This window comes from Elephantulus edwardii, unplaced genomic scaffold (genome assembly GCF_000299155.1).
Source record: "Elephantulus edwardii isolate Elephantulus edwardi_28Jun2011 unplaced genomic scaffold, EleEdw1.0 scaffold00159, whole genome shotgun sequence".
NCBI classification, from domain to species: Eukaryota; Metazoa; Chordata; class Mammalia; order Macroscelidea; family Macroscelididae; genus Elephantulus; species Elephantulus edwardii.
In genome coordinates, this window is record NW_006399909.1 from 7,494,642 (window position 1) to 7,509,306 (window position 14,665).

General features: G+C 36.6%; 1 protein-coding gene across 1 annotated transcript in view; it reads left to right on the forward strand.

Annotated features, from left to right (window-relative positions):
• Positions 1-14,665, forward strand: part of LOC102858271 (cadherin-18-like) — a 634,275-nt gene that overhangs the window by 523,004 nt on the left and 96,606 nt on the right. The window contains exon 7 of the mRNA XM_006895123.1: positions 7,271-7,407. Within this exon, the coding sequence (XP_006895185.1) occupies positions 7,271-7,407 (137 nt within the window). The remainder of the gene's footprint in view (positions 1-7,270; positions 7,408-14,665) is intronic.

The following is a 14,665-nucleotide window of genomic DNA, read 5'->3' on the forward strand; positions in this document are numbered from 1 at the left end:
GTAGGGTTGCTGTGAGTCGCGGGCAACTTGGCAACACATAACAACAACAACTCCAACTTGATAATGCCATAAATTTCTGCTGTTTGTTCTGTGAGCTGTCATAATTTTCCAATTGAATTTAAATTGTGATCCCTTTGTGTAGATAATAGGCAGGATTACTGACTCAACCATGAGTCATGAGTTGACTTATCATGAGTTGGCTTATAGGATTGCCAAGGTTGTAAGACCTTATGGAAGAAGACATTCCATTTTTCTCTTGTAGAGTTGCTAGTGGTTTCTAATTATTTGAGATTTAGAAGCCTTTTTGATTAGCAGAACATCATAATTTGGACCATGAATAATAATTCAGAACAGAATTAAAGATGTTAAAATTTAATAGGTTTTGTTTGTTATGCCACTGTACAGAGTTAGAGTGCAGTACCTTAAGGATTGCAATCCCTTAAGTCACTGCCCTTACTAGGTGACAGCCTTGATCTGATCTAAGAGGATTTTCCCTTGAAATGTGTCCGATGTAACCTTAGGTCTTACCAATAGTAAAAGAAGAAAGAAGCTTGCAGAGAATGACTGACTGTGTCTGTTATGAAGAAAGAAGACTAGGGAGTAAAGCAAACTGAAACCAGGACTTCTTAGACCTAAGGGAAAGCTCATGGCAAGAGAAGGAGAAATCTTCACAGAATATTCGACTTAATTAAAATTAAAGGACACAATAATCTTTCCCAAAAACCAGAAAGAGACAAAATTCTCGCCTAACTGTGAGACTCTAAATTTGACTTCTAGTCTCCTAAGGAATGTCTGGTGTTCAAGGGGCTAATGAATTGCACTGCAATAGATCAAAGCTACCATCTGTTTCATGGTAGAAAGATGGGGAACCCCGTTCGTTATGGGTTACAATCTCTTATAAACCTCTGGAGGATCAGCTTTGAATCAGTTCTGAATTGACAGCATGTACCAAAAAATCCTCTAAATTGTACAAAATTTCTCTTATACCAGTACTAGATAATGAAGAAATACATTTTTCCTCTAAAGGCATAGTGTTAAGGTTTTTTTACTATTCTATGCATTGTACTTATGTGAAACTTATACTTGTACCATGAGGCAGCCATCCGAATGGAGCTAGGAGACATTGCATGGTTCAAAATTGGGAAGGGTGTCCACCAGGGATGTATTCTGTCTCCATACCATTTTAATCTGTATGCAGAACAGATCATTCGAGATGCTGGGCTGTGGCATCAGGATTGGAGGAAGATTCATCAACAACCTACGTTAAGCAAATAGCACAACCCTGCTTTCTGAAATGGAGGAGGACCTAAAGAACTTGCTACAGAGGGTCAAGGATTCCAGCTTTCACTATAGATTGAAGTTCAACATCAAGAAAACAAAGATTCTCACCACTGGGCTGATTGGCAGACTCATAATAGATGATGAAGAGATTGAGATTGTTAACAGTTTTAGTTTGGTTGGTTCCACAACCAACACTCTTGGTACCAGTAGCCAGGAAATAAAGAGATGAATTGTATTGGGAAAGACAGCTGTTAGTGACCTCTCCAGAGTACTGAAGAGGAACATCAGGCTAGAGACCAATGTGTGCCTGATCTGGGCCACTGTCTTCACAATTGGGTGCTATGCATCAGAGACCTGGACAGTAACTAGAGATGATAGATCTGTGGTGCTGAAGAAGAGTGTTGAATATACCATGGACTGGTAGGAGAACAAACACATTTGTCCTGGAGAGGGTGAAACTGGGCTGCTACTTGGAGAAAAGGATTCTGAAGCTTTGTCTGCCATATTTTGGACAGGTTGCAAGGGGGGACCAGTCCTTAGACAGGAAGATCTTGCTTGGGAGGTTGGAGGGACAGCAGAAGACAGGAAGACCCTCGATGAGATGGATCGATTCAGTGATTGGGATAATGGGAGTAGGTATTTCAGACACAGTGAGTTTGGCACAGGATAGAGCAGGGTTTAGGACTCTTGTACATAGGGTTGCTATGAGTCGCAAGTGACTCAACGGCACATAAAAGCAACATGCATTACCTTAGACCTGACTACACAAGGTGGGAACATGTAAGTGAGATGAATCTTTAAGACTCTAACCCACCAGCCTTGCTCCCCTGTAGGTGTGGTCTTCATCTCTCTCAACAGTGATTATGATTCACCCTCGGTCAGTTTCTCCTATATCATCAACAGCTGTGAGACCAGCATAAGAGAAATAACTAAGGAGAGTGTAGAAAGACTGTGTGGCAAGGTATAGCCCTGGAGTTAGACCCAAAGTTAAAAGTCCCACTTACAGGATGTTTGAAGGGAGAGCCGACTTACGACTGCTATGAGACAAAGCTGCTGGACAACTAAGAGAACCAGAGGCTTCTTGCGTTTGTATTACTGACTGAATCTCAACTTTCACTTGTTGACTAAGAAGCTTTCTGAACTATCTAATGGACTGGGTCTTGCTCTTAATCTGGTTTGGGACTGTTTTTCACTAAACCTGGACTTTCACTTTGTGATATCCTTTGTTTCCTTCATTCCCAATCTATTTCCTTAATATACTCCCTTAGCTGTGAGTAAAATCCAGCCTGTGAATATAAACAGTGAATTCTGAAGTGAGTAGTTAATAAAAGTATGCACAGAAGCATGGGGGGCCATGCCTTACAGGGATTAGCTTTCTACTGTCAATGGTACTGGAGTGAACAAGTCTCCTTTGTGGAATTATTAGAAGTCAAACTCAGTTTTCTCCACACTGCTCTTACAAATGTTAATGGGGGTGAGGAGGAGTTTATATTTCAAATTATTGAAGTGTTTTCAAAACACTATTGATAAGACAGTGCCTTCTTTTTGTGTATTTGGTAAACAGATTTATAGTCTCCAATTACTTTTTAATTTTAAACAATAAGCCCTGGTTGGTCCTACCTATAATCTCCCCCAGACAATTGTAAATAGTTTCTTTTCTCTCACATTCCAATTTCTACTTTTTTCTGAGTCTCTTTTATTTCAATGCCTGGGCAGAAATCCAAAGGTAGTTAAGCAGAACTATTTAGTTCTACTTGAGCCAAAATTCAATTGCTACTCTATGAATAAGTCCTGGATCCAAGCATCCCACAATATCTAGCATTCATGGTGTAGATTTCCCCAGAGAGTTAGGACACCGGAGAATTAAGAATAAAATCAGATTTGGGACTGCAAGCTATTCTACCATTACAGTGACCATTTTCCATTATTTATATCTCATTTTTGTTATATGTATTTTCTCATTCTAAATTAAAATTAAGTACTCCTCTAATATTACTGAACCACTGATGTGAGGACTGACATTAAGGAACTCACTGTTAAATGTCTAAACAAGAAGGGATTTTCCTGACCCTGATATTGCCTATTTTCATGTTCTTTATTTTACGAATAGACAAATGTTCCCTTTTCCTCCAGATTGGTAGTTTTTATAAGACCAAACTTCTAAAATGAGACACATTCTACTATATCATAGAGGTATTTTACTGATAGCAACATAATGGACACTTTTCTGAATATTGCAGCTGATAGTTTATTTCAATCTCTTATCCTTCATTTTTCACATACAGATACACACTTTCTTAGAGTCACCCAAAATGGTAAAAATCCTGAAAAAGTTAGTATAAAGAATTTTCAGAGATCTAATAACCAAAGTACCAATTGTTTATCTTTTGAAAGATGTTACTATTGTGAGAAGACTCCTCACTTAACGCAGCAATTGAACAAATGTCCTTAACCTTAGATACCCAGGGAAAGAATATATTCAGTGGGTTATTTTGTCAAATAGACTCTTGTTAAACAAACTGAAAGGACTTCAAAGTAGTTTGGGAGGTCCAAATAGAAATCCCGCACTATTTTATAGTGTCTTGATTTTGTTTCTCTTTTCTAAATAAGATTTGGTTTACATCGATCTCCTTTTTTATTATTGTTGTTTAAAAAACGTTTGCGTATTGGCAAGTTTAACAATTCAGCATTTTGACCATTAGTGATACCTAACAGACTTCAGTTTTGGTTTTATTTTCTCTTAAAGTCTACATGGTCCTATCATTATTTTTAGTCTTGTTTTGTGATCTGTACCACCGCACCAATGTTTTAAGATTTCACACTTTGGAAATATTTCCTACATATCTTATTAGCACCTTATGCTTTAGGGGATGCATAGAATTGTAGGGTAGTTAATTACATTTAGATGTAATTCTAGGGAATATGATGAATGCGGTAATGTTAAAATCATTCATTTGTATATGTCTTAACTAAACTCCCCCAACCCATACTAGCATGTTACTTTCAGTGAAGAATGCCAGTAGCATTTATATTGAGACAAATCCCCACCTCTGGAGTTTTACTTTTTGTAAATATTCTCTCTCTTAAAATATCTTTCCATATCCCACAACATCCTAGCAAAAGCAGCATTAAAAAATTATTCTTGTCTTTACTTCAGTGAAGATATAAGATTCACCATTTCTGTTATCTTCGTTCCCAAGAAAATGCATTCAACAAGATTTAATAACTCACACAATTCATGTGTGTAAAATGAACGCATTCTTGAATACAATCTAATTAATCTCTCATCCTTTGCTGCTTTTGAAAGTACTCCTTCCAAATTGATTACAATATCTATTTTCCTAAGTAAAATTAATCCTAACTAACTAAACTCAGGAATCTCTACAATGTCCAAATAATTCAAATTAGTGGGCCGCTAAACAAAGGGGAAAAAATTCAAAAAATAAGTATGGGGGTTCGAGTCCACATAGTAAACTTAAAACAAACAAAAAGACAAATACAAACCCCTACCACCATATGATTTACTGTCAAAAAATCAGCAATGACAAAGTTATGGTTTCTATTCGAACACACTTAAACACAAATCAAGTTAGACAATTGGTTTACCTCACTGTCTTTCCTAGAAGATTTCACTGTAGACCACTCCTTCCTTAGAACATTTTAAAATATACCCTGAGAAAAGTAGAACAAAGGCACAGATATTTTTTATACCAATGTTATCAGTAGTATTATTCATCACAAGAACATGGAAACAGCCCAAATGTCCTACCACAATTGAATAGATCGAGAAATTATAGCGCACTCACATGATGGAATACTATGCAGCATACAGGGGCAATGATTATGGAAATTTCTTCCTAACTTGGGAGGGACTGGAGAGCATTATGCTAGGTGAACTAACTCAGTCCCGTAAGGACAAATATTGTGTAAGACCATTGTTGTAGAAATAGATAACTAGTAAACCGTGTATGAGAACCAAAGTTGCGGAGGGTGGGAGAAGAGGGGTAATGATGGGCATGGAGGTAGTAATCATAGCGTGGCCCAATTTGATAGGTGGAAGGAAGAATGGGGAAAGGAAATGGGAAAGATCTGGTGTGAAAAATAATGTATACAAACTTTGCAAGTAAACCAGTATAAATGAAAATTTTATTAAAAATCTACTTATTCTTGATTTTGAGTACCCCTACCTTTTCAATTTTATTCTGCCTTCTCATTTTTTAATTTCTTTTTTTTTTTAAATCTTTGAATGAACTTCTTCTGCAACGCTGGTCTGACTTAAATTGCAAAATAGGGCATGCACTGAAACTCAAGTTCCTCCGTCTGTTTCTCATGCAATTCTGCAAGGTTATGCTGTTATCATTAGCTTCCATTTGAGCTGACATTTTTCAAACGTTTATTTTCTGTACAGAATGCATTCCATACTTAAATGTCAATCTCTGCATTGTAGTCAAATGGCTATTTAAGTGGCATCTAAGTCATAATTCTTAATGTTTTAATGCCTCCCTGATTGTTTTTCTTTTGGTGGTGTTTGCATAATGTACTTCTGGGGAATTCAAAGTGTTTATTCTCTGCAGCCCATTGGCCAAGATTTGTTTTGAGGGCAAGTCAAACCTTTCCTTTATTTTGGACCTTTGCCCTTTGATTCCTTCTATTTCACATATTCTTTATTCAGAGCTTTTCACACAATCAGTTCATTTTAACACGTCATGTCAAAGTGATATGTTATTAAAACTGAAATCAAGGAAGAGGAAAAAAGAAATATGGAGATAAAAGAACACACTTATCTTTATGAATAGCCTTAAACAACTATATAAAACATAAAGTATATTTTGTTATACTCTTTGTCTGTATTTATTTTAGTTAGTTATTAAATATCAATGAACCCTAAAACTCACAGCAGGATATATTTTACACTAATAATACTGTATTTGTGTGTATGCACCAGGAAGTAGTAGTTAGCTGAAACATACTGCTTTTACCTTTTTTAAGTAGTTATACAATAATCACTTGTATACATTGTGTTTCATTAATGTATATACTGTTTTATACAAATATATACATATATATACACACACATATTTATATTACACACACACACACACTATGTTTATGTAACTACTTCTTAGTGCTCAATGCCTTTTACCATCCCATCACATGCATCTCCATTGCACCTCGCCTACTCTTTTACCCACCATCCCTCTACAAATCTCTGTTGACCTAGTGGGGATTATTTTACCTCCCCCTTCAACATTCCCCCTTTCCTCTCTACTTCCACTTTTGAATAGTTATACCTTGACAAAAGGACAATATGGCTATTGCAGTTAACAAATAGACTGTCTTTCGGCAGCTCTGTGTGTCCCATACATGCTCAGTGAAGCATGAGCACATTAATTCTATAGCTTTGGTCTAGGCTTGTTATTATTATATGCTGTTAGGTCAGAACTGACTTATATCTGACCCTTCAACAGGTTTCTAGAAGCTATAAATCTCACATTAGAAAATTACTCATTTTACTCCCTCAAAGTAGCTGGTGGATTCAAACCACCTGTCTTTCAGTTACCAGTAGAACTTTTTTACCCACTAACATTCTTGAACACCTAAATAAGCTCACTAACTCTACTCTGTCTGTCTCCCTCCCTTTTTCATGGGCCAAATAAGCATGCTAAATCTCAAGAATCTGGCCGGGGGGGGGGAACCATTGTCTTGTTAATTACTATATATCTATTTTCATTATTAAAACGTGGTAATTTTTTATTTTATTTGTTTTATATCTGGCATTAGTGACTGAGCTAGTCATTAAATAAAGACTGGTAGATGAAAAGAAACAAGGGTGAGTTCTATGCAGGCTCCATGTCATGCTTGTTGAGGTAATTATAGGAATTATACATTTACATTATATAATTGGATATTTACCTTAGGTGAGTTATGTTTTCTTCACTAGGACATCAAGTGTCAAGGAACATTATCTTTTTTTTAACTTTTCTTCTAGATACTTTATTGACTACAATGCTGAAGATGACAGATTTTTCACCATTGATGCCAACACTGGTACAATTAAGACTACAAAGATTCTTGACAGAGAAGAAACTCCATGGTATAACATCACCGTTGCTGCTTCAGAAAATGGTAAGCCATTCTGTTTCTCTGTTACTATCATTATCAGATGTCACTTGCAATGAAGATATAAACTGAGATCTCTGTGAGAGTAGAGTTTTCAATATTATAATATTTGACTCCTCTGTAGCATAGCTCACAAAGTGAAAAAGGCACTATTATTTGTCTGAGTCTATCTACAAATATTATGTCATTTCATCAACTGCAATTCTCTTCCAGTGGTGAAAACTTGATATCACAAATGCTTAGTTACGTATCTAAGTCAAAAGTACTTGAATGTCTTTCAATTGTAAGCATTGGTTTGCCATACTTGTACTTTACCCAAGGCATCTATTGTGGCCAAGTGATAAGGAGTGGTGCTGCAATTCTGAAGAAGCACAGTTCAAATCCACCAGCTGCTCTGTGGGTAAAGATGGGCAGTCTCCTTCCAAGCAATTAAACTGCCTCTTAAAACCTGCTGAAGTGTCAGCTATGTGTTGGTCACTATTCGATGATACACAATCCTGACCCAAGTCAGCAAAGAGTTTGAAAAATGTTAATTTATATAAATAGTTTAGGTGAAAAAGTGAAAATATTTAATTCCATTTAGTTATTTTATTAATAGAATGGGGACCAAGAGACCTGGCAGGTCAAGGTGGATTAATAGAACAGCACTGTTCAAACTTCAGTGATCTGTACTATTTTACTGGGTAAGGAGGGGTATTACTAACCCAAAATAAATTGTTTTAAATCTACCACCTGCTCTGAGAGGGAGTCACAGCCTCTGAAAACCCACAGAAGTGTCAGCTATGAATTGATTCCTACAAATAGCAATTAGTAAGTGATTCAAACTTCAATTAAAACTTAAAAACATTTTAGACTTTACTGAAAAGTAACACTTAGGATTTCACAAAACAGTACAAATATTATACAAAAAAGCATATGCTATTAAGACAAGAAGAAGTATTAGTTCAATCATAATCTAGGCCAATGTATTTCAGTAAACATCTGGTTAAACAAAACAAAATAAAATCACCAACAAGTGAACACATAAGTTTCAAAGCCAATAGTTTCTCATTTATGCCAAGCCCCATACCAATGCCTCCATTGTATTTTGGTTCTAATGTAAGTGGAATACCTGATTTATTTTTGAATTTTTATTGATCTTTTGAATATATACTTTTATAAGTTATGTCTTTGTCTTCTGGTGTTGGGATTATTTCATATATACTTAACAGTAATTCTCTTTCTCAAATCTAATTGCCTTGGGATTGAAATAATAACTGACCCTCCAGAAGGTTTTCAGAGGCTGTAAATTTCATGAGAGGAATTAGTGAGTCTTTCTCTTCCAGAGCTATATCAGGATTCAAATCACCAGAGATGCAAGACATTTTTATACTAACAAGACAGCTCCCTATGAACTAGGCCACCAGAGCTCCCATCATTAATAAGATTTACAAAAGCAAAATAGATAATTGTGAGATTTTTAATGCATGTGAATATGTTCAAATGAAATTAAAATGTATAAGAAACTAGGGATATGAGATTGAAAAAACATTACTAATCATCAATAAGTAACCCAGATACCTATTATAATTAGCTATACATTTATGAAAATTCCTAATATTCAGTAAAGACCTATGCAATATTAAGAAATAGGAATACTTCAAGACCCTATGTACAGCCTCTCTGAAGCCTATTCTGTCCTGATCCAGTCTTGCTAATTCTGACACACCAACCTGTTGAGACCCTTTATTCTGTTTCTCTGGGAGAAATGATTAGTGGAGGAAATGGCAAATAAAGACTTAACAGAAGAGACACACAACACACAGACGAGACAAGATTGTAGTCACACGACAGGGCAAGAGACAGGACAGGGCTGCAGCACTTGAAGTCCTGCATTCTTTATTATTTATACCTTTTAGAAACAAAGAGATGGTTTGCAGAGAAATGGAAACCTTAAGGATTATATCAGAGAGCCCAAATGGGCCAGGTACAAGTGGAAACATTAAGATTTATCTGACAGGGTCCAAATGGACTGAGATCTGAGTTCCCAGGATTCAGGACAATAGGCTTTTGACAAATAAGCAACGAATAACATATTGTGCACAATTTACTTCTAAATAAAACTTGCTACAACTAATATAATTTCAATTGCTGTGCAATTGCTGAGAAGAAAGGAGTATTCATTTATAAGGAAGAGTTAACTTTTCTTGGGCTAATGTGCAGGACACCAAGTCTCTTGCCTGTGTGCAGAACTAGGGAACAAGTCTCTTCCCACACTCTATCCTTAGGAAAAGTGTCTGGAGGACATCCATGTGCAGACTGTCCCCCAAGGTGCCTGTGTCAGCTCCATCACCAACCCCCATTGCCCCAGTTACTGTATCAATCAATCCCATCTGGGGTCTTCCTCTCCTCCACTGTCCCTCCACCCTTCTGAGAATGATGTCCTTCTTCAAGGACTGGGCTCTCCAGACCATATGTCCAAAGTATGTAAGACAGAGCTTCAAAATCCTAGACTTCAAGTAGAAACTTGGCTTTATACTCTTCAAGTCCATGGTATGTTCAAGACTCTTTTCCAGCACCACAATTTGAAGGCATCATTTCTTCTTTTGGCATTCTTATTGATTGTCCAGCTATCTGATGCATAGCAAGTAATTGCAAAGACCATGGCCTGGATTAGAAGCACCTTAGTCTCTTGACTTACATCTTTGCTTTGTGGAAAAGACCATCAATTACTCATATGCAAGTTCAAATGAAAGCTAAAGAAGATGAAATCATACCCACAGGAATAAAAAAGATGATCTTGAGTATATCCCCCATGAATTTAAAAATGAACACAGCAACAGGTTTGAGTTCTTGAATACTAATGAATGAAGAACAGATGAGCTGTGTGAAGTTATCAAGAATATTACCTATGAAGAATGCAAAAGATTGCTACTAAGAAGGAAGAAGAAGAAGATACCAAAATGAATGTCAGAAAACACTCTAAATATTGCATTAGATTGCTGAGAAGCCAAAGCACAGGGAAACAATCAAGAAATTAAGGAGCTGAATAGAAGATTTCAAAGGGCAGCTCAGGAAGACAAGGCAAAGTATTTCAATGAAATGTGCAAGGAGTTGGAGTTGGTAATCAAAGAGCCGAACTCACTCAGCATTTCTTAAGCTGAAGGAACTAAGGAACAAATTCAAGTCATGAGTTGTGATGCTTAAGGATCTTATGGGCAGAGTATTTAATGATTCAAAAGGCATTAAAAGAAGATGGAATGAGTATACAGAGTCACCATACCAAAAACATTGCCTGACAGAAGATTTTCAAGTAACAACATATGATCAAGAGACAGTGGTGGTGAAGGAGGAAGCCCAGGCTTCTATGAAGGACTTGGCAAATAATAAAGACACATGAATTCATGGAAGACCAATTGGCATGTTTCAACAAACAGATGCTGCCCTGGATGTGCTGACCAGGTTGTGCCAAGAAATCTGGAGGACAACTACCTGGCCAACTGACTGTAAGAGATCCATATTTATTAACATTCAAAAAAAGGTGACCTGATAGAATGTGGCAATTTTTGAAAAATATCATTACTATCAAGTTGTTGTTGTTGTTATGCGTCATTGAGTCACTTGAGACTCATACATAACAACCTCATGTACCAATCTTTTTGTCTCTGACACACCTACCCCATTGCCCCATTCACTGAATGTGTTGTTCTTAGGATTGTTTTGATATGACATTGTCTAGATGGCTCTCTTGAAAACAAGAGTGGCATTCACTTCCTAAACAACATGCCTCTGGAAACTCTATGAACTTTGATAAAAGACAGTAGTTATAGAAAGACTTCATAACATCTCCAAATGAAGACTGAAAATGGACAGCCCACACGTTGGAGAAAAGTGTTCTAGGAAGTAGATAAAAACATAACAAGCCCCCAAAACCTTGCAACTCCTATTGGGTTGATGTATAAAATGACAAACAAGGAAAAGAGAAGAGTCCTTCACTAGTATAGCCTCATGATCCCTGCCCTTGACTGTGTCCCCACAGGGCTCTAGCCCAGCATCCCCGCCACCACTGCTCAGTACCTGTTGATCATTGTAGCAGGTGACAACTACTTTAACTCAATTGGCTTCTCCCACTTTTTTCACATAGGAGAAAATAATGCCACAATTTCCATTTGATACTAGTATCATGGTCTTGGTATTTGCTTCTAATGTATAATTGCATTATATATATATATAAGATTGTTGCCGAATCTGCAGTTATGTTATTGCATACAAGAACTCTGAAGTGTAGTAACAAATGAAATGCATGGAAAGGTGAAAAAAAAGGAAATGAAAGAATGGAAATCGCTCAAGCTTTAAAAAGAGAAAGAGAAGATGCCTTTCGAGAGTTATAATGAGACAATTACTGAAACAATGAGCTTGAACATGGTGGAGATTGGGAGTATCTCATAGGACAGGAGAAGGTGTGGTCTTATGGTTTTCTTAGGAGTTTTGTGATTTAGCATCAACCAGATGCCTCCAAACCTTACGAATACACCAGTGCTAAATTCCCTTTTTATTTCTGAAAATATTTATCCGTTTACACTTACACACAGTTTTTGTAATTGATGCTCATTCATCTGATGAACATTTGAAGCATTTCCACATTTTGCCCATTGTAAACAATATGGATTTTGATGTACATGTTTCTGTGTGGACATATGCTGGATTATATGGAAAGTCAATTGAGAAATTACCAGATAATTCTTCCAAATGTTTATATTTACTTTCTCACCTGCCTGCACTGAATTCTCTACACCACAACAAATGTTTGTTGTTACGTCTCGTTCTTGTTATAATCATTGCAGTGGTGATACCTCCTTGTGGTTTGTGCTCTCTTATGATGTTCTATGTTGTCAAAAAGTCATTAGGCTAATTTAGGCTTTATCAGTCTATCTAATTTTCTATGTTTTCATATTGAGAAACAGCTCAAGAGGCTTCTCTTTGGATTTACTAACATAATATTATCTTAAAAATAAATTCCTTTCCTTATGCTTTTTAACAAGTGTTAAAAAGAATTTATGATTGAGTTAATTTGTGGTAATTCTGGTTAATTTTGATTGTTAAAATAACTCAACTGGGAGTTCATTCGCATGATCTTAAAACAAGCCAAGCTGTGTCCATAATTGTCAAATGATAATTAAAAATTGGTCAATAAATAATTAGTCTAATGGACTTATATAGTTAACCAGTAAATCTTTTAAGGGTGTATTGTATGATTTTCCTTGAAAATAATTCATATAATTGAAGATGGAAGAGAAATATCATCAAAGAAATGTATCTGTCAATAAAAGACAATGTTCTTGTTAGTTACCTTCAAGTTGGTTCTGACTCAGACACTGTCTGTACAAACAATTGAAACTGACTAATCTTGTAACATTCCCACAATCTTTGCTGTACTTTATTATTGTAGCTACTATACCATCCATGGATGGAGAAGAAATTGAGGTTGTTAACAGTTACAACTTGCTTGGCTCCACAACACTTTTGGCACCAGCACTCAGAAAATCAAATAGCAAATTGCATTCGGTAAATCTGCTTTCATCCTAGAGAGGGTTAAACCAGGCTGCTCCTTGGAGGCATGGATTCTGGGGCTTCTTCTGACATACTTTGGACATGTTGTAAGGAGAGACAGGTCTTTAGAGAAGGACATCATGCTGGGTAGAGTAGAGGGACAGCGCAGGAGAGGAAGACCCTCTATGAGGTGGACTGATTCAGTGACTGGGGTAATTGGGATGGGTGTGTCAGAGGCAATGCGATTGGCACAGGATAGAGCACGGTTTAGGGCTGTTGTACATAGGGTCGCTATGAGTCGCAAACGACTGGACGGCACATAACAACAACAACAACAACAACAAATCTGCTTTCAGAGTACTGAGAAGTAAAATGTCAGTTTAGAAACTAAGGTGTGCCAGATCTAGTACATAGTATTCACAACTACTTGCTATGCATCAGAAAACTGGAGAATGATGAAAGATGAAAGAAGAATTGGCTGAACAAGAGTCTTGAACAAACCATGGGCAACCAAGAAAACAAATATGTCTGCCTTGTATAGGGTGAATCCAAGTTTCTCCTTGAAGGCTAAGCTTTTGAAGCTCTATTTCACATACTTTGGGCATATGGCCAGGAGGGACCAATCCTTGGATAAGTACAGCATGCTCAGAAGGGTGGAGGGACAGCTCAGGAAAGGAAGGCCCCAGGTAAGATGGATTGATACAGTAACTAGGCAATGGTGGTAGGTGTTTTGGAGGCAATGAGACTGTCTAAGCACAGGGCAGGCTTCAGAGCTATTGTACACAGAGTCACTATGAATCTCAGGTGACTTGATGGCACATAACAACAACAACATACCATCGATCTCTTTGAAGATATTCCTCTACTCCTCCTAGCCTGATGTTCCCAGCATCATGTTCATCTCCGAAGATAACATGTCCAAAATATGTGAGTTGTAGCTTCAACAAGCTACTTCTAAGTTCTATGATTTCACTTGTCCCAAGACAAATGTGTTTATTACTATGGCAACCAATCTTGTAGTCAATATTCTTCCACTAGACTAAAATTCAAAGACATCATTCTTCTTCTGCCTTCCTTCTTCATTCCCCAACTGTAAATATCATTACTTGATTCAAGCACACCTTAGTCTTTAACAAACCTGCTTTCTCAATTCAATTAAGTAATTTCACTTCTTGACTACTGCTTTCATGGGACTTGATCCTAATAAAACAAAATTATTGACAGTTTCAGGACTATTTCTGTGTATCATAATTATTGGCTCAGACGCTTATAACTTTCTAAAACAACTTCAAGGTCAACATGGAAGTATTTCTATCACAGACCACTTTTTAATCATTATATCAGTGCAAATAATGCTTAGTGAAGTAGAAACTAATTTAGTAATATATATTAATTTATGCATTTATTGTTGTTATTTATAGTAAATATGATTTAGATGTAGAATAGTATAAACGCTGTCTGATGCTCTCATTCTTACAATCTCTGCTAATTTAAGCAGACCTATTGTACATAGTGACATGTGCTCACTCTATTGAAGGTCTTCTTTCTTGTTGTTTCTTTCTTTCTTTTTTTTAACTGACTTGCTACTTTTCCAAGCATGCTGCAACCAGGATTACTCCTTTCTGATAACATGCACAAATTATGCATGATATGTCCTTCATAGAAGCATATGTGTATGTTGTTGTTATGATTCTTAGAATCACATGCAACTGATCCTATGTATGTTGTTGTTGTT